At 34.3% G+C, this 22423-nt stretch overlaps 1 protein-coding gene across 8 annotated transcripts in view; it reads right to left on the reverse strand.

The window, feature by feature from the left end:
* The window catches only part of LOC150103932 (mitochondrial potassium channel ATP-binding subunit), a 320223-nt gene that overhangs the window by 30640 nt on the left and 267160 nt on the right, over positions 1-22423 (reverse strand). For all 8 annotated transcript variants that reach the window (XM_090396614.1, XM_090396615.1, XM_090396617.1 and 5 more), the window contains one exon: positions 21847-21918. In XM_090396614.1, coding sequence (XP_090252740.1) covers positions 21847-21918 — 72 coding nt within the window. The remainder of the gene's footprint in view (positions 1-21846; positions 21919-22423) is intronic.

The following is a 22423-nucleotide window of genomic DNA, read 5'->3' on the forward strand; positions in this document are numbered from 1 at the left end:
AACTGATTCGGTTACCACCCTATCATTGGCATTCTTTAAAATCAATCTGCCGTATACATTTTTTCTTTTATTTGCAACATATCAAAAAAACTATTTGGGATTCTCTTTAGCTTGCATGGCTAATGTTCTTTCATAATCCACTTTTGCTTTTCTTACCACACTTGTTACCCTTCTGGCCTGGGCTTTATACTGTTCATGTGCCTGCAGGTCACCTTTCTCCTTAAATTCTCTCCACAGTTGTTTCTTTTTTTTCCAGCTCAAGCTTAATGGTGTTATTCATCCATTTAATCCCTACTTGATTTATTATTCAGACTCTAGGTATACAGTCAGCCATTGCCTCCTGCAAAAACTTCTTAACTGCCTCCCATGCACTATCAACATCCAACCCTTGCAGTTTTACATGCCATGGCAGTTACATGTTAAAATTACACGGGATAAAATTACCCTGCCAAAATTACACAAGGAAGAAATTACACAGGGATGAAATTACATATAGATAAAAATACACTAAGAAAAAATTACACAAATTTGAATATTCACACCGAAGCTTTACTTTAAAGTTTTTAAATTTTTATGATGAATTTTATATTTATTTTTCAGATAAGAGTTCCATTAATTTTGTAATACTTTATAAGACCTACCTGTTGACTTTAATTTGATTAAAATATTATTGGTATTTTGTTGTCAAATTAAACACAAACTTTCTTAATATTGCAAAAATTACTTTTATTTTAAAAAATAATAAAAACAAACACTAAGTCATATAAGCTATACAACGTAAAAAATCCAATCGTCTATTAGAGTAGTAATTTTGTACAATATTTGAAATACGTTGTTTTAACGAAATATACCCAGGACGTCCTGGGTTTCGTTGACCAGTTAAATGCAGCAAATAGTTTGTATGTTGTAAAGATAATTCTTTAACAATGCTATCCAAAAATTTCCAAACAGTTGGGTAAAAACACTGAAAGAGAGACTGAAGTTCATAGTGCCATCCTTCGATACAATTTGTAGTTCTAGCTATACAGTTGGCTGCAGAGTGTCTATGGTTCCAAGTAGAAATATTGAATAGAGGTTGTCTATAAGTGCTGTTCCTGAGCTGTCGACCTCGAATATATGTACGTTTGAAGTAAAGGAGAACTTGCTCGATTTATTCATTATATTCGTCTAAATTAGAGAACAGATCAACAACTTCTAAAAATGTTTCTAACACTTCTTCTTCTGGCAAATGTGCAAGTGATTGTAACATTTTAATGTGTACTGCAAATGACTGATTGGATTCATATAGAGATTTTAGTCCTCATTCATTTACTTTGCATATAATAGATTGTGATAAGTGGAAAAGCAGACACTAATTTCGATGTTTTCAAACATGAGATGGAAAGCAATCATTGCTGCTGTTTCAAAATCGGTCAAAATTTTTTGTGGTCGAGCTTGAGGAAGTTTCTCCAGTAACGTGTTCAGCATCTTCATGTACATTTCATCCTTTTTCCCTGGTAGAAGAGCCAGTAGACAAGGAAAAACGACGCCTGAATCATATTGGACATGGATACTGTATAACTGATAATATATTTCTGGAACCACTTTAAATGTACCATCTGCTAGCCAAAAATCGTTAACTACAAGTTGATCTAGAAGAGTCTTGTGACCAATTAGTATTATACATTCTGGATCTTCTGCCCCGGAATCATGAATAATCCAGTTAGAGTATTTCTCTGGTATTTCAAAGTTTTTGTTATCTGGATTTGACAGAACGTTTCCAATTGTTTTAGCTTTGGATCTATTTAATCGTCTCGTCATGGAGCTCTTCTTCGGTAGGCACATTTTTAATCTGTCTGATACAGTCATTAAACTGTTAGCTATAATTGCATGAGCCGTTGCACCTGGATTCAACATTTTTCTTTTCATTTGATGTACAAGTTGATGAGCTTCAGATGCAAAAGTCCTATTAACATGACAGTGTTCTGAAGACTCACGGATAATCTTGTTGTCTCTGGTATGGAGCAGCGATCGACAATGTAAAGTTCTAAACTTTGCACAACGCTAATGAATAGTTCCGATAGTAGTTTTACAGTGACGAACAAACTTGAATCCTTTGTAAATTATAATTTGACCACTTTTGTTACTAATGCCATACACAAAATCAGCCATGGGTAAATTAAAAATTAATTAAAAAAATTAATCACGAAATTTATTAACTTGCACGTTATGCACTAGTTGTATTATGAGTCACTAAACTAGAACTGAAGAATGTAAGACAAAAATTTACTTATATACCTTCACCCAAACAATTCTTAGAAATTCTTGAGCGGTTCATGGTGATTAACAATTGTCGATTGGTTTTACCTTAGGAAATTATTCCTTGTAAATCTGAGGTAAGTACTAATTAGGTTAGCTAATCACTACATAATTTTGAGTTTCCAACTCAACCACCTCCATAATCCCTTGCCCAAATCTGCACTTATGATTTTGTACAATTTTTGGTAAATTTTATTTTATGTGTAATTTCTTACTTGTGTATTTTTTCCTTTTAATTTTTTTCTTAGTGTATCTATGTGTAATTTTTTCTTTGTTTTTTTCTTCCCTGTGTAATTTCTTAATTTCAAAATTACTTGTGTAAATATTTTCCTATTTTTCCTTTTAATTTTTTTCTTAGTGTATTTTTATCTATGTGTAAATTTTTGTTTAATTTCTTACTTGTGTATTTTTCCTTTTAATTTTTTTCTTAGTGTATTTTTATCTATGTGTAAATTTTTCTTTGTGTAATTTCTTCCCTGTGTAATTTTTGCAGCAATTCTATCCTGTGTAATTTTGTCCTGATACAGCCATGGCATTGAACCAATCAAACTCCTAAGTTTGGTATACAGTCAGCCATTGCTTCATGAAAACACTTCTTAACTGCCTCCCATGCACTATCAATGCTACCATAGTTGAAATCTCCCATAATAATTACCCTCCTTCCACTTGTTTCTTCTATTTGATTTTGCATACTATCTCCACCATCTTTTCCATCACCTGGTCTATAGCAGCACCCAATTTTATATTTTGTTCTGCTAGCCTCAATCTCATACCAAATGACCTCAAATGTGCTCTTTTCTCTATCCTGCAATTCAACTTCTATTCTCCTTGGCTGTAGCTCATCAGCTATCATCAATAATACTCCTTCCCCCACCCCATTTTATTCTCCCTGTCATTTCTGAACACACTATACCCCTCACATTCAATCCCACTAGCTATATCATCTTCAGTCAGCCATGTTTCACTAATGCCAATAATCTATGGTCTGAAAGTGCCAACCAAGGCCAAAAATTCTTCTTTCTTGTTCCTAATACTCCTAGCATTAGTATATATGAATCTCAGACCCCCATTAGCCCCATCCCTAACTTGATACCTTATATTAACTATCCCATTCTGATTTGTTGTCCTTATTTGCTCAGGCATATTATACTCATTCATACACTCAACTGCCTCCCTAAGGTCTGCATATCTACTTCCCCCTCCCCCTTAATAAATCTAGTTTCCCTGTTTCTGCACATCCACTTCATTCAACAACACTTTTTCAAGTCTCCTTACACCAAATCCATTCAAATGCAAACCATCCATCTTATATAGATCCTTTTGCCCATTGAACTTACTCCACACATCCACAAATTCCATATCACTCATCCTGCATAACCCACGCATAAAGTCATTTGCAATTATGGCCCTCCTTCTAAACTCTTCACTGTCATACCACGGCAAAAGACTAATCATCCTAACTCTCTCATTCTTATCTTTTTGCTACCTCAAACAATTCATTCAGGTCCTCTATCATTGCCATTTTATCTCCTTTCAAATCATTCGTACCTGCCACCACTATCATTTCTGTCGCCTTTTGCTTTTGCTCCCTAACAGACTCACTTACGTCCTTAATGGTCGCACCAGTTTTTGTCCAATTCTCTACTATCACACCGCCATACTAACGAATCTCCATGCAGTAGTACTCACTGCTTCATTTTATTTAGCTTTCACTTTCAATGAAAAATCATAAAGAAAATTGTAACATTTTCTGTTACAATGTAACATGGTCATGGTTGCCACTTAAGAAAAAAATCTGAGTTTGAAACAACGTTGTCTAGTAGCAGATCCTGAAAAATGAACTAAGTTACCGTGATATGAACACTTCTTCTTCTGTTAGTTTGAAGTTACTACTATGCAGTATGGAGTGCAGGCACCTTCTTTCTTAAGTTTTTTAAAATTTGCGATTTAGTGACAGCAAAATGTATTATAAATATTCCGGTAGATGGTACTGTGTTCAAGAATTGAATTTTCAGTTTTAATTACTCATAAGTTGGTACCCTGCTTTCCTGCTTCATAGGTTGGTACGCAACTGGTAACAGGAAGTTGTGTTCACTTCTGATTGCTTCCAATATCAGTTTATCAGTTCTATATTCACTCTGCAACAGGCAGGTGTTCACGTAAGTTTTGAATTAATCTAAGTTAAATCAGTGCAGTCATTGTTGAAAATGAGTAAAATAAGTAGTTACTTTATGCCAATGAGTAAAAAAAAGGAAGGCTGAAGAAGCAGAAATTGCTTTAAAAGTTTCATGGACAAACTTTATATGACTTATCATGCTTCACCTAAGAATGCTAGGGAACTACAGGAATGTGCAGTGACTCTAAACTTCAACTTCTTAAAATTGGCAGAATTTTAAGCACTCGCTAGGTTGCATCTAGCTTTCGCACTGTTTCTGCAGTTATGGACGAGGGCTTCAAGAATTGAAGCCCCTCGTCCAGAACTTTCTGGAGGCAAACAAAGACAGCAGAAGAAGCAAAACAGATCGCTTTCTTTATGAGGGCCTTTTAAGGAAAATAACATCATGAGCATTTGTTCTTGATTTGGGCCTTATGTGTGATGCTCTCCAAGAACTTAGTGAACTAAGTCTAGATTTACAAGAGAGAAATTATAAATATTTCTGGTAGATGGTAGTGTTCATGAATTGAACTCAATATTAGCCTGTACAAAGCAGACAGGAAGATAAAGAATACAGTTCAACGTTCTGAAGAAAGAATTGAAAATCCTGGTCCGTACTACAGTATTTCTCTTCGAAGACAGAAGAACATGAAGTTCAAAGGGATTGAGCTCCACAAAAATGAAAGACACAGTCCTGCAATAAGTTCATCTGCTTTCTATAAAAGTCTGAAAGAAGCTGTTGGAAAACATCTGCTTGAAGGAGATGATACCGAATTGCCTGAATGTGATAAGATTTTAGATTCCAAGTATTGACCAGAAAATCTTGGGAAGCATCTGACATTTGGTGAAGCTGAAATGAGAAATTTAGCAGTTCGTGGTTTCCATGAATATCTTCAAGAAAATAAAGTCCCAGTCATGCCACTTCCTCTAAAGCACACTATAGATACAATTGCAATATCTTCCAGTGAATGTGAAAGGGGTTTCTCTGAGATGAATCATATAGTAACTTCATCTAGGTCATCTCTGCTTGTAAGGACAACTTCTGCACTGATGTCCATCAGAATAGTAGGACCTCCTCTCACTCAGTTCAACCCTAGCAAATATGTGGACTCATGGCTGCTCCGAGGTCATCATTCTGCAGCTGATACCAAAAGCAAGAAGCGATCTAGAGATGACAAGGGTATATCGGAGGATATGTTAAAAGTGTGGAGGTTCTGGTGAGTGCCAGCATCTTTTTTTTCCGGAAAAAAAGCACTGCTACTATGCATGATGAGAGAAATAAGTATCTGTAACTGTACTGTACTGTACTTGTTCATGATTTTTAAGGATTAAGATAAACTATTATCTGTATTATGTTTCTGTTTCAGATTGTCATCAATGAAAAAAAAGTGGGACTGGCAGGAGAACTGAAGAAGTACCAGGATGACATAATTGGTATTACCAAACAAAGAAGACAAAAACAAATGAGATCATGCTAAATAATAATTATTGCATGTTATATTCAGGCAATAATGATCAGGGAAAGGAAGGAGTAGCTGTGGTAATCAGCACCAAACATGAAGATAATCTTTTTGATTGGTGGGCAATATCAAGTAGAGTGATGTGAACAAATCAAAATGGAAAATTGGACAATGAAATTTATCTGTGCCTATGGTCCCACAGAAAGTACTAATAAGGAAGAAGAAGTGGAGGAATTTTTCAAGTCACTATAGAAGGCAGCTAACACAAAGAAAAAGAAAAAAATGTTGGTCTCTGTTGGATATCTAAACAGAAGAGTAGGCAATAAAGACCAGATATATAGAAATGTTTTGGAAAAATTTGGGGAAAAGAGCAAAGCTATTAGTAATGCTGACTCCATATATCCTGAAAAAAAAAAAAAAAAACAGTACTTACTTACCATTATTATTTTCTTTATTCACTTTTCCGAATAAGAAAGTCTTACTATCTATCTCACACCAGACAGCCTCAAAAGAACTGTCCTCTGCATCCCTGTCTTTCTGATGTACTACTTGTTTTAATTTCAATTCTTCTGCTATAATTAGCAAAACTGCTCCCCTACTCCCTTGAATTTTGTTTCCTCTCTCTCTCTGTAGATACTATACCACTTGTCTTCTATCTATAACCGTATCATCCTCGGTCAACAAAGTCTCAGTAATGCCCATAACTATTGGTCAAGATGAACTAACCAATGCCAAAAACTCCAAGTGAAAAAAGGACTACAAGCTAGTTTAGAACAAGACAAGAATGTACAATTGGGATTAAACCAAGGATATCAGTTTAATGCAACTCAATATAAGGTTTTGAAATTCAGGATCCACAGATGGGATGCCTCATACGTACTTGGTGAAGTTATACTGGATGAAGTTGAGGAAGCAAGGGATCTTGGGGCAATTGTAGATAGAAATTTAAAGTTCAGAAGACATATTATTATTATTATTGCATCCTCCATGGAGTTGGAAGACTAATTGTGGGAGGTTCATTCAACTGACAAAATATTTATTGCTGAATATTAAAATCCTTAACATTATAATTTCTTGCCATCTTTAATTTATATATGTGTGTGTGTGTGTGTGTGTGTGTTTAGAAAGTTTTTTAACTTGGATATATTATGTATTAAAGATACCAAGTAATTTTATATAAACTTGGTTTTAATCCCATTTCCCAAGTAAGCAAACAGACAAGTAAATCAAGTTTGTGCCTGCACGTAGTGCAAGTCTGAGGCAACTTGTGGTAAAAGTGGGATAAGCTCCGATCACTTTCCTTAGAATTTTCCCCTAATGCAAAGCACATCCCCTTGCAGAGATGTATGATGCTATGCATTAAAGGCAAGGGTCACTACCCAGACCGCTTTCGACCTTTATTGAGGTCTCGTCAGTTTGAGCCAGACCTAAAAATGCCAAGGTTGGAGTAATACAGGGCTTATGAATTTTACCTAAACAAGTTGGCACAAGGTGCTTTGACCTTATTAAATAATATCTCAGGATGAGAGATAGATGTAGAAAGTTTTTTAACTTGAGTATATTATGTATTAAAACTTTTTACATCTATCTGTCATCCTGAGATATTATTTAATAAGGTCGTGGCAACTTGTTTAGGTAAAATTCATAAACCCTGTATTACTTCAACCTTGGCATTTTTAGGTCTGGCTCCCACTGACGAGACCTCAATAAAGGTCGAAACTGGTCTGGGTAGTGACCCTTGCCTTTAATGCATAGCATCATACATTTCTGCAAGGGGATGTGCTTTGCATTAGGGGAAAATTCTAAGGAAAGTGATCGGAGCTTACTCTACCTTTACCACGAGTTGGCTCAGACTTGCGCTACGTACAGGTGCAAACTTGACTTACTTGTCTGTTTGCTTACTTCCACTCATTCACCACTCTCTAAGTAAAAAACCTAGCTCTAACACCCCTGCTAACCACATTCTTGCCCAGCTTCCAAGTATGGCCCCTAGTCCTCTCACCACCAGTCCTATATTCAAAAATATCTTCTGGATTAATCTTATAGAAACCTTCAGTAATTTGAATGTCTCAATCATATCACCCCTTTTCTGCCTATCGGCCAATTTTTGCAACCTACAAATCTTGGGAAATAAAATTAAAACCAAATTTATATAAAATTACATAAAATACAATTTTTGTTGTCGAAAGCGGCAACCTTCATTAATGTTGTGCTAACTGTTTATGACATTTGTTTCATTATAAGCTGAGTTATGGTGCCAAGAGTGGTGTGTTTTGACGAATGGTCGGTCGTCACGATATTCATGCTGTATATGACGAATTCTCGCTATGAATCACTCCAAAACTTTGAGATAAAACTCGTTGACCATTTGGCCAGGCAGAACGAATTCTTTGTGGATAATGCCCTTGGAATTGTAGAAATAAATCAGCATTGTCTTTACTTTTGACTTCTCTATGCGACTTTTTTTTTCCAGATGCCCCTCTTCTGGTGGCCTCCACTCAGCAATCTGGCACTTTGTTTCGGGCTCATACTCAAAACACCATGTTTTGTCATTTCAAAATGTGGTGTTTTGAGTATGAGCCTGAAACAAAGTATAAAGTTTGAGTATAAAAACTTCCTTGAAACAATCGTTTCAAGGAAGTCCTTACAAATGGTTTTAATGAGGTCCTTGCAGTGTTCAATTCGATACATTTTTTTTGGTCATCAGTTAACTTGCAAACTTGTGGGGAACAAATTGCGAATTCAATTTACGAAGGCCCAAACTCTTGGTCAAAATGTTGTGCACAGTTTATTTTGGAATCCCCAATTCATCTTCAATCAATCTCAAGGATGATTTCAGGTTTTCTTTGATGAAATCATGCACTTTTTGGATGTTAACTTCGCTCAATCCAGTTTTTGGATAGCCCGGCTTTTCGTCGTCCTTAAGTGTCTCACGACCACTTTGAAATCGCTTAAACACTCATAAACTTGTGTACAGGATAAGCATTCATCACTGTATGCTTTTTGAAGCATTCGATGCATTTTGGTAAAACTTTTACCAAGTTTAAAACAAAAGTAAATTCCAGCTCTCTGTTTGAAACTCATTTTCAGACCATTCGTCAAAACACACTGTCGCTCTTGGCACTATAACTCTGCTGCTAATGAAACAAATGTCATAAACAATTGACACAACACTAATGAAGGTTGCCGCTTTCAACAACAAAAAGCTACAACAGGTTGTGGCACTAGTCTCTTCATTTTTCGAAAAGTTTGGTTTCTTTTTTGGACAGAGGGTGTATATACACACAGTCAGTCACAGATGAGATATCAAGGCTACTAATAAAACAGATTATGAAGGTTGCCTTCTATCCCTCAACAAGATCTCTAATCACATGAAACCATCAAAACCTCCCTATCCACCACTTAAAAAACCTGATGTATTCAAGATCAACTGAACCTATAGGTTGTGCTACTGGACAGACAAGCAGGTTGCAAGACACGCAAGTCTGAACATATCAAAAATTTGGCGAATGAAAGAAAATACATATCAGGACTTGCAGCACATTCACCTGAAACTAAACGTCAAGTACTATGGCAAAAAACTGACATGCTCAATATACTGATTTTTTGCAACTGCATTCAAGGAGTCAGCAGAAATGATAAAACACCCTAACCTGTGCAACAAGAAACAAGGGATGATATGATTTTACATCAACTCTGGTTATTTCTCATTAAACATGATATTGCATGCATTTGCAAGAGGTTCACAGAAGACAACAAACTAGCAAATATTTTCATAGTACATGAACAATTTCCACTGTTAATCCTGTTTTCAATTTCATAGTGAACATTATTTCAGAGTGAATGTTACTGTTTGTAATCTGATTATTATTTTATTTCTTAGTGTATTCATGTATTTCTTCTGATATTGTAAAACGTGAATTTCATGAAAGTAGTTGAGTAATATAATAGTATCGAATCTAAAACCAAATACTTCTCACAAAAGATAACTGAAACAGCTGAAGAAATCCTTGGATACAAAAGGAAAATAAATAAACCATGGATAACCAAAAATATTTTGGACCTATGCAACGAAAGAAGATATTTGAAATCTCATATAAATAGCAGTGATAATAGAGAACAGTATAAAAATATTACTTCTTCTTCTTATTGTGCTATCTTCTATCGAAGGTCAGCGACCATCTTGGCGAACAAACTGCGCTCTTGTGCTAATCTGAGCAGTTGTGCACTGCTCTTTCCTGTCCACGTCTTGATGTTGTCAAACCATGATATTCTTTTAATAAAAGAGAGAATTTTTAAAAAATTCTCAAAATATCACTAAGATTATTAAAAAAGAAATCAAACATGCTAGTGTTGGATTCTGAATGAAGAGAAATTAAAATTATTAATTCTCCTTTCAGAATCCAACATAATCCACCATGGCAAAGGCTACATTTGTAGATATTATTTTATGTAAATCTCTTGTTATAAACTATTATTCATATAATTACCTTTGATTTTTTTAAATTCATTAATTAATCTAGGATATGTATTAATAATGGAAAGGACTCTGTATAAAAATAACTTTCAGATTATTTTAATTATTCCTATATTAATAGTAGAAGAATTTATGTTCATCATATTTAATTATATATTATTCGAATTGAAAAATATCCTGTTATTTAGTTTCTGTATGTAAAGATATAATGTTATGTAATGCTTATGCTTATGTACTGCTCTAAATGTTGTCATGGAGACAGAGTTAAAAATAGAAAGCATGAGTTATGGAATGCGAGATGGAATTGATATGAGCTAGACGGTGAGAACAAGTTTTGGCAGGAAAACGGAGTGAAAATATATAAACAGAAAGCGAGAGTAAACAAGGGGGTCAGCAGTTGGTCGTCAGTGATAGCACTAGAACTTGGGAACCAGGGACTGAGTACAACTGGAGCACTCAGCACAGTAACGGCTCTGAGAACAGTACAATAGAGATGAAGAAATAATTTATTGGCAGCACGGAGTTAAATAAGAGGCTGTCATACAAAGAATTAAGTGCTGTAGTCAGATTATGAGGGATCAAGATGTAAATTGGCATTTCAGAATATTGATATGGAATTCTGAAGTTAATGTTGTATTCCAGAGCTTTCAAGGAAGATAAATGAAAGCTGATTCTATTGTAAAGTAGTATATGAGGAATAAGTGAATTTTCTAGTGCACGTGTGTCTGCATTTGTGATGTGCTGAAGTTAAAGATTAAGTTAATTCAAAGACGATTACTTTTGAAATGTGTAGCTCTAGTGTGATAATTATCTAAAGTTTTAAGTGTGCCTCAGTGAATAAAACGTGCAAAGATTTATTCCAGTAAGAACAGTTGTACTTTATAGCATTTTAGAGTGAAGTTATAAGGAATTATCTCCTTCTGTTAAATCCTAACATTAACTGTGGTGTGTTTATGCTGAAATTAGTCGAAGCTAGAAGGTTAATAGTCTTTCCCCCCTTAAGGTGATAGCTATCTCTTGACTGAGCTATGTGATTTCTGACTAAGGGATAGATAAAGAACACTATTGTTAAAATATTTGCTGTGAATTTCTGTGTTAAAGAACTTTAGAATTATCTTTGCTTATTAAGGAGAAATTAGACTTTGAAGCTCAGTGTTTAATACAAAGAGTTGAGTGAATGTTATGAGTAGTAGAACAGCGTTAATTTTGCATTATCTTGTATCCAAAATATGCTTATGTATATATTATATAACCTTGCATTAAATGTTTTGCTTTATTGATTTCAATTTGTTGTTAGCCTGATTCTTTTCCATTGCACCGTTCACAAAATTATCGAACCTAGCGGGAACCTAAAATGTTAATGTAAAATTCGTCCTATATATAAACATTAGACGGCTAAAGTTAATTAACATTTGATTACACTATTTTGCATAGACTAATCTGAATATAGGGTGGCACAGTATAATAGAAATTTCCCTATATTTGGATTAGTAATTAACATACAATTACTTAACTTTAATAAGAACAACGTTAAAGCACGATGGCAGATCAAAAGACAGGAAGGACGATCCAACACTAGAAACTTATGGATATTGGATGAATGCAAAAATACAGAAGAGGACTTAAATAAAAATAATTCTAAAAGTGCTTTTCAAATTATCAATAAGTTAACCAAATCTTTTATTGCAATTAATTGGAGCATAGAAGATGAAGATGGAACTCCTATTATGGATAACCAGAAAATAGTTGATAGATGGAAATGTTATGAAACCAAACTTTTCCAAAAAGACCCTCAACTGACTGGTGATATTTTGGACGGAATTTTGCCAGGAGGTTCGGAGGAAGGAGATTACCCGATATTAAAAGAAGTTATTGCAGCAGCTAGCTCCTCAGAAATAGGAAAATCACCAGGAAGTGATGGTGTCACAGTGGAACTGGTATGCGAAGGAGGTGACATCATTATAGACACCTTACTAAATTTATTCCAGGACGTATGGAACACAGAGACTTGACCTACTGATTGGCGGACTTCTGTCCTTGTACCTATTCCTAAAAAGGGAAACAGCAATAAATGTAGCAACTATAGAACAATAAGCCTTATTAGTCATCCAAGCAAAATCCTGTTGAAAATACTATTGTCAAGAATAGAAAAGAAAATAGAAAGCAGACTATCAGATGAACAAGCAGGTTTCCAGAAGTACAATTGACCATATTTTTATAATACACATACTAGGCGAAAAATACATAGAACATAACAAAATAATCTGTCACAACTTTTTACACCATCAAAAAGCTTTTGACTCAATATGGCATGAGGCATTATGGAGATTATTTCAATATTGGAGAATATTGAAAATTTTAGAACATTATGGTATTGACAACAAAATTATTAGGATTAAATCTTTATTCCTCATCTGATACGAAAATTGAAATTAAAAATTACAGCAATGAACTGTTCCGGGCAGCATGGGGGATAAGACAGGGATGCATCTTGTCCCCTCTTGTTTTTAATTGTTTTCTGGAATATGCCATAGATGAAGCTCTTTATGAATATGACACTGGAATAGTAGTTGGCAGACTAAGAATAAATAACTTACATTTCGCTGACAATATCGATCTTCTGGCAGAAAGTGAAGAAGAATTACAAGAGATAACCAGCCGTGTTTTTGGTACATTAAAAAAAATAAGGAATTTGTGTTAGAGAAAGAGCGAGAGAAATCAACTGGCCGTATTACTGAGTTTTATACCAATTAAAAGATTTTTTTTTTTTGATACCAGTCTCAAAAAAAAAAATTTTCTAGTATCCACAGTCATAAGACTCGTAGTGCGAAAGGTATATAAACATAATACGCAACAGTATAAGCAAGAAAGGTTACGAGAGCGAAAGCACACACTGCTAATTAGAATAACGGTATTTCAAAGGCGCAGTAACCAAGCAGGCTTTATAAATAAAAAGAAATAGCATGCACAGTTTACAATGGGTTTATTAACAAAGAAATATATGCTTGCACCTGATGATATGTACATTGGTGGAATCTTGGTTGAATAAAGTATTAATGATGGCACCTTGTCTTTCAAGACAGGTTTCATAGTGCATGAGAAGATTTTGTGTCATCTTGGATGGGATATTTGCTGGACATAACATGTAACTTTATCCTTTAGTTCATCAAGATTTGAAGGAAGGTCATGGTGGAATACACATTACTTCAATATACAGTAATCCCATGTTTAATGCACCCCGATTAGTGCGTCATTTTTTTTCGATACCCAAATTCGATTAGTGCACCTATATACATCTTAAAAATAAATGTTACAGATTTTAAAAATTTTCTATCTATACATTTTTATAGCTAATTATTTTAAAAAATCACTCACCAGAATGAAATAATTTAGTTACTGATTTAAAACATTTTACAATGTTATTTTTAATGGTCTACTACACTACTTCCATGTACACTATGTACACTATGTTTCAAATTTTTACCGCCAAAATTTATGTCATCTGCTATAGTATGCCTACAGATTTGAGAACCTTCGACACGTCTGCGCATGTCACAAAAAGGAGAATCCATTCCGATAATAGGGTAATCATTCTGTCTTCTGGGATGAGTTGTTTATTATTACACGTCGGAAAATTAACTTTTCTTTTATGAACATTGTAGTTTTTAAAGTGATAACTATTTTGCTTGTCTAGCAGTTTGGGAAATTTTATCTATAAAGCACATGATTTCACGTGTTGGCGACCAATTCGTATGTCCTTCATTTCTTTCTCCCCCTTAAATGATAACGTCCAAGAGTTAATTAAAATTCTGAAGAATTGAGTGATTCTGACCTGCTAAATTTAGATGCACAGCGGGAAGATCCAGAAGAATATGAAGAAAATTTAACCACTGATAGTCAGCCAAAAGAGATTTCACAGAAACAATTTGAAAATATTTTTTGTACAATTGCAGTTTTTAAGCAGCTATGCTTAGAGGCTGACCCTGATGAAGAGAGAAGCAGTAAAATTTGCAGGAGAGTAGAAGAGGCAACAGGGCCATACCGTCGGTTGTATGAAAAAAAGAAACGAAATGCCTGCCAAACTACGTTAGCTCAATTCTTTGTTAAGAAGTAGAATAATAAAATTTATATTCTGAATGTTTTATTGTCTTTCAGCTTCATGGATTTTCTTTAACTAGGCCCTGAGACATACCTTAATTCTTTTATAAAAAAAATTAAGGTTCAAAAAAGAAATTTGATGAACAAATTACACTTTTTCCCATAGGTTATTATATTCGATTAGTGCGTTTTCGATTAATGTGCCTGTTTTAAAGAATGCATTTGACGCACTAATCGAGGGATTGCTGTACTCCAAATAAAGGCATCACGTTATGAGATCAAGAGAACGTGAAGGGTATGGGAATTCTGTGAACCTCAAATAAGCCTCTCGAGGAAGTGTTCTGATAAATAGACTCTAGAACCATGTGATGTGTGATGGGTTGCTCCATCTTGTTGGAATATCTGTGCATGAAATGGAATGGTTTTTTTGCATGACACATTCTATTCAAATCCTGTGAACAGAACCAACACATTCTGGATGTAGCATTACTTCACGCTCTTGAATGAAGTAAGGCCCAATTATGCCATGGCCAGAAACCACACACCATGCAGTGACCTTCTAGTTGTGATGAGGTTTCTCTTGGATATTCAGGTCTCAAGAAACCTGTAAGTCCTGTCTGTTTACATGACCACTTAGATGAAAATGTGCTTCTTCCGAGAAGCAGACATTATGGAGGAAGGCCAAATTTAGCATGCGCACAGTATTCCCACCATGCAGCATAATCTGTTGCTGTTAAACACTGACACGCCTGAATGATGTATGAAAAGGCACCCAACTCCTTAAGAATTCTCTGTAGTGACTGCCTCGGTATCCCAAATTTTATTGCTATTTCACATTGACTGTATGTCAGAGACTGTAACACTTGCTTTAACACACACCTGTGATTCTTATTTGTGTTAACAGTTCGTGGTCTCCCTGAATTCCCTTTGCATTGTGACAGAACACTCCCAGTAGGTCAGAACCTCTCGATTAAGGCAATGATGACACTATTGCTTAGGGCATGCTTACAGAAATGACAAATGAACTGCTCACAAACATGTCATAGGCTTGTACCATTTGCTCTACCAACTCCATATGAACAAAAATAAACATCTTTTATTCCACCGTCAACACCATTCTACAGCTAAATGTAATGGTGTAGACTCTACACATGCTCTTCTATTAATATGCATGCAGTCAAACAGCATATCTCATACTACGTGTACTGAGAGGATGGGGTCTCGAAGTTCAGTACTGTTTTCTTTGCGCCATACCACATTATGTCCTCATTCCACAGAAGCCTGCATAATGATAAACATTTTCCATTGCACATTGTAAAATATCAGTGGACTTCGAGCAACTTAAAATGTTTGTAAGTAAAGGGTTTTTGTGTTAAATGAATTGTGGTTGCAATTTATTAACCTATTCAATGTTTGTAAATGCAAACTGTTCATTTCTTGAAAGTTCATAAATAGAAGTTCACCTGTGCTTCTTAAGTTATTGGATAAAATCCTTATAAAACAGATAAAATACTGCATGCATGCATTCATTCTCTCCCCGGATCCCTCCTCCAGCCAACACAAGATCACAGTAAAACCATTCCCTTCTATTCTATTCAGGGCACATCAGAAAAGATAGCTAAAGTTATCTATAAATATAATACCCATGTAACTTTCAAACCACTCATTCAGCTGGCCACCTTCATGTGTTCTCCTAAAGATCAACTTCACCTCTTGCACATCCCTGGAGCGTATAAAGTTCCTTGTGCCTACTTTTGACACACTGGTAGATTAGTAGCATCCACCTTGAGGAACACAAAAATTACATCCACAATGTAATGATGGATGTAATTTGGGCAAGTGGCAAGTCAAGATTGGTAGACCATGCTCTGGATATTCCTCACACAGGATTAAATAGAAGACATCTTTGCTACATAGAAGTCACTATGAATCTGAGAGACTATTTTTATAATCAGCCATGAAGCAAATCCCCAACCTCAATTATGCCATGTGATGCATTAATATAGCAGCATTGATATTTGCCAAAGATCTGGGAGACAGTCATTCTGAGACCAAATATAGCCTGACTTCTCCATCTTAATTTATGGTTATTCTCTTTTCGGATATACCACAAAGACAACGTGAAGACACCCAATACATCAGCACTATAACTATTCCATTTGTCAGCACCATTTCCAAAAAATTGGCTATCCTTCTAAAACCACACAATATTAGAGTAACATTCAAGCCAGTCAACACTATTCAGAAATTTTTAAGATCACCGAAAGACCCTCATCCATTCTACAAGTATTCTGGAGTATACAATATACCTTGTTCCTGTGGTGCTAGTTACATTGCTCAGACTTCTAGAAGCTTCGAAACGAGACAGAATTGCACATAGGCTATGTTAGAAACAACAGACAAGATATTTCAGGCCTTTCTTCTCACTTCACCACTACCAACCATCTTATTGAGTGGGATAAGAGTCATATGCCCTATATAGAAGAGAACTACCATTCCAAAACCTTCAAGGAAGCTGCTATAGTCGCCCTTTGAACAGGAAACCTAAATAAGAATCAAGGTCTAATCCTACCGGAGATTTGGAAAACTTTAATTGGATCACTAAACACCAAAGAAATGAACTTTCAAGCCAATTACATCAAGTCTCTCAACAAATAAATCATGTACCTACGACACGCGTATTGTCTCACGCACAGTACTAATTTTGTATGAATTAGAACTGTCAGTTAAAACCTAGTCTGTTACCTTCATATCACTTACCAATTGTATCCCTGAATATGCCGATAGCAAAAATCGGTGAAACTAGTCGGATAATAAATATTACTCACTTGACTAACATTACAAAAATGAGTTATAGTTTCTAGTAAATTTAGTATTAGTAAATGTTAGTAAATTCAATAAGACAATTTCATGGTATACTGTTTATACTATGAAGCACTGTTACGAATTGGAGGAAAATTGTTGATAGGAACCTTTCATTCAGTGAAATTAAATTGGGAACAGCACTCATTATATATGCTTCATGGATTCAACAACCATTTGGGATAAAAAAAAAATAAATAAATAAAAAATAAAAAAACTTGAATAATAAAATTTTACGTTTTGACCTCCACATTAAGGAATATATACATCTATATATGAGTGCTATATTACAGCACCTAGCAACATACATACCACAGTAAACTACAACACATCTAATACTATTTCAGATAGCTAGCATGACCTCTTGCAGTACAAAAATAGAATAAATAAAATTAATAAATAAATAAATTGATAAAATTAAACTGAAAGAATAATAGCTAACATAAAATTTATATTTCAAAAAATCCAAGTAAGATTAATAATTAATTACATCAGCCAATCAGAATATTCCTACTTATGATATCTCGTTCTTATATCTTGCTTTTAGTCTTGATATTTTAAATTATTGTATTCTCTACTGGGTTTGACCAATGTTGTTTGGCCTAGAGTCCTTTATATATATATATATATATTTTACTGGTCAGTTTGTACATACTTACCAACATCCAGCAGAAAAAGTAAGAATAATAAATACCTTCAAAGAGAGAGTGATAACAATTTGTTGAATGAGAACTATCTCAAAAAAGAAACGCAATAGATCAGAACCACCTTTATTAAAAATGGACATAATACAAAGATAACTGACAAAAGACAACAAACATCATCAAAGATTTCATCAAAGCTTTATCTATCCCTTATATTAAAGGTCTATCACAAAAAATAAGCAGAAACCTAAAGAAATACAACATAATACATCTTAGAAATGATAGAAACAACTACTGTGTTAGAGTAAAACTTCAAGTTAATATAAATCAAAATAATCACTTGACGTTTCGACCTTCACACATTAAGGTCATCATCTGGAGTATACACATATATACAGAGAAACAAGCTGCACTACAATCTACACAGTATGCTAAAGTTACTTGTCAACTGTTAAAACTATTGGCCTGACCTCTAGTGGGAAAAAAAATCCTTACTACATCAAAGCTAGAGTCCTGTATAATTATCTATTAGTTTAAAAATTTAAATTAAGCTGGAGAGCAACATATTCACACACACAAAAAGTTACTCATATAAGTATACATATAAATTTAAACCAACCGGTAAGGATGGTGGCCAATAAAAGCTGAAAAATTGCTTAGAGTCCTAAAGTCAAGGTTTGCTGGAAAACTTGAAGTAAGTGGGATGTGTGCCATCCAAATTCTTGGGATTTTTATGCCACCATTATTGTTAAGATTAGTGTGGTTAATTAAAATTCACAGGCTTCTTTAAATTTCCGTTCATACCAGGTTTTTGCATGATGTAAAGAACAAATACTTTTCCAATCAATTTAGTGTAGGATGTTAAGATCTGAGAGGCCTGCTTCACCAAAATTGTTAAATTTAATATGCCGTTTGTGTTCTTTTTTCATGGATAGGGATTGCAAGTCCAGTTTCCTGTTTCTCCAATACTTACCTTATATTAGGAAAACTGGACATACCATCAGGACCAAGAAATTTCTAAGATGTATTCTGATAACCATGTAAGCATGAAGGAAAGGAAATACAACCTAAAACTAACTTTAAATCTCCTACAACTAAAGCATTTATGCAGTGCACCTAAAGATTTCCGGTCCCCATCTCATGTCCAATAGTATACCAAATTAAATGTATATGTAGTCTTCAGTACACTGATGTAACTGGATACACATTAACATCAGATGTGAAACACTCATAAAGCAACCAAATTTAAACAAAAATGAAAGGCTAAAGATCTCCAAGTATTGGATGACATGTATACAACCATCACAAAAAGTATATCCTCAGATTGCATAGAGTACCTCTCACAAGTGACCCTGATCTGCATAACAAAAAAAATTAACATCAGATAATGGCAATATGAATGTAAAAATAACTTTCAAAGCCAGCAAGAAATCCTAGTGTTTCCCTTTTTTTTTCTTTTTTTTTTTAAATCTATATATTTAAAAAAAAATGATGCTAAATGAGTGATGCTAAATGAGCATCACTCATTTAGCATCAAAAAGAAAAAGAAATACTAAATGAGAGACAGCCCAATGGGTTGTCTCTCATTTAGTATTTCCCTTTCTTTCTTTTTTTTTTTAATATATATATATATAGGACTCTAGGCCAAATAATATTGGTCAAGCCATTGAAAGAATACAATAATTTAAAATATCAAGACTAAAAGTAGGGTATAAGAAACATATCAGATATCATAAATAAGAATATTCTGATTGGCTGATGTAAATAATTATTAACTTTACTTGGATTTTTAAAATATAAATTTCATGTTAGCTATTATTCTTTCAATCTAATTTGATTTATTTAATTTTATTACTTTATTTGTTAATTTTTTTGTACCACAAGAGGTAATGCTAGAAGGGTTAACTAGTTTTAGATGTATGTTGCTTGTTGTTGTAATATAGCAGTTGTATATAGGTATGTATATTCCTAAAGATCACCTTATTGTGAAGGCTAAAACACTGAATTTTATTATTAATGTTTTTTTTTTAAATCTCAAACAGCTGCTGACTTCATAAATATATAATTGAGTGTTAATAGGAAGTTAGTACATGTAAATTTAGTCATGTGGTAATATCCCAGTATCTTGTACATATCAGAAAGTTGCTAATCACAATGATTCACTTTCCAACTAAAACAGCAATTTTATTATTATTATGGCATCTCAATGGAGTGCTGAGTCTCATCGTGAGAGACCCAATTTAACCATTATACATACAAATCCTATCATACCTCTTCTTGAATCCATTCACCATCAGGGAACTCAAAACCAATTCTGGCAATGCATTTAAAAAACCTTCTAACCACACTATTACACAACTTCCACAGATGGCCCCTAGTTCTCTGACTATCTATCATATATTGAAAAATTTCACTCACATCAATTTTATAAAACCTTTTTAATATGTTAAAAGTTTCTATCATGTCTCCTCTTTTCTGCCTATCAACTGAACTTTGTAACTCAGAAACCTTCAATCTATTCCTCATAGGGAGTATTCCACAGACCCATCACCACGTCGTTCATTCATCTCTGAATCCTCTTGACAACCTCCTGGTCCCCGAGAAACCGAGGTGTGCAGCAGTCAAGATGTGGCCAAATCATAACCTTATAAAGAAAGATAATAACTTCCTTATCTTCACTTGTTAGCATGCTTTGCAACATTCAAGTAATTCTTTGAGCTAGTTTACCAACTTTTGCAATATGCCCTCTGAACTTCAACTCTTAGTCCACCATCATCCCCAAGTCCCTAGCCTCATCAATTTCTTGCAATCCAATACATGATACACCATATGCAATCTTTTCAATCCAAAGTGCATAACCTTACATTTTGCAAAATTAAATTGACAATCATTATTCTTTGCCCACAATGCCAATTTATTTAAATCATCCTGCAGAATATCTACATCACCTTTATCAACTATTGCTCTCCCCAGTTTTGCAGCATCAGCAAACACCTGATATCCCTCTCTTAAATCTTTCCCTATCATTGATATACAAATTAAAGAATAGTGGCCCTAGTAAACCTTGTGGTACTCCACTAGTCTTCCCCATCATTCTCCTGATTCCACTCCATCACATACTACTTCCTGGTGTCTATCTGTCAGCCTCCCCTATCCACTACTAGCATCATATCCATTCCCATTTGCTCCAGCTTTTGTAATAGTTTTCCATGTGGTATTCTGTCAAATGCTTGGCAAACTCAAGCAATATCATGGTGTAGCCATTACCTTTATTATAATATGTAAATAAGTTACTAATATAGGACTTACCCTTTACTAAATCATGCTGCCCACTATAGAGTATCACATCCCCATCTACCCACTATTGTATTTTACCTTTCACCAACTTTTCCATTACTTCAACAACCATTCCTGATATATTAATTGGTCTGTAGTTTGCTACCTCTGTCTTGGCACCACCTTTATGCAATGGTACTATCTTACTCTCTTTCCACACCTTTGGAACACTACCAGAACTGAGACTTAGATTGAACAACTTTGTCAGAGGGAATGCCAATTCTCTTGCACATTCATATAGTAACATGGGTGATATGCCATCCAGTCCCACTGTTGTATTCAGATTATATTTTTTAATATGCTGAACACCGCCTGTTCATTAATCTCAATTTTGATATGTGTCTCTGTAACATCAAACTGTGAAATATCCACTTGGATGATACACCTTAGCAAAATGATCATTCAGCAACTCAACTATTTCTTTGCTCACTAAAAATTTTCTAATAGAAATATCAGCATTATAAAAGAACTTCATGAAAAATAAAAGTAATTCTTACAAAAATTAATAAAATTTACCTCTTCATCAGTAGCATTAGGTCGACCATACCTAATATTTTCCATGATTGATGTAGCAAATAAGACTGGTTCCTGCAGAAATCAAGGCACACATAAATAAAATGTTCATGTTCAAAACATTTCTAAAAAATAAAAAGGCAATTGTAGCATGCACAAAATCAGTGAATAATTTCGTATAAAATGAAATTACACTTAGAAAACTTTACTGCACATGTGCTCCTATAATCAATATTAGTTGATTTATTATTTCATTCCGAAATACAATAATAATCAATGCAACAATATTACTTAAATAACTAGCTTTCTGATAAAAAAAGTCAATTGTTTAAAATGCATACCTTATTATAATATTGCACTATTATGCTGGGTTAATTTCTGTTAATATTTTTATTATTATTAGGGGCTAGTGTGCAAAGACAGATGCAACAAGTGACACCTGTTTAAAATGCATACCTTATTATAATATTGCACTATTATGCTGGGTTAATTTCTGTTAATATTTTTATTATTATTAGGGGCTAGTGTGTGAAGACAGATGCAACAAGTGACACTTGTTTAAAATGCATACCTTATTCTA

This window comes from Typopeltis vanoorti, chromosome 8, assembly GCF_054136105.1.
Source record: "Typopeltis vanoorti isolate ZY-2024b chromosome 8, IOZ_Tvanoo_1.0, whole genome shotgun sequence".
Lineage (NCBI taxonomy): Eukaryota > Metazoa > Arthropoda > Arachnida > Uropygi > Thelyphonidae > Typopeltis > Typopeltis vanoorti.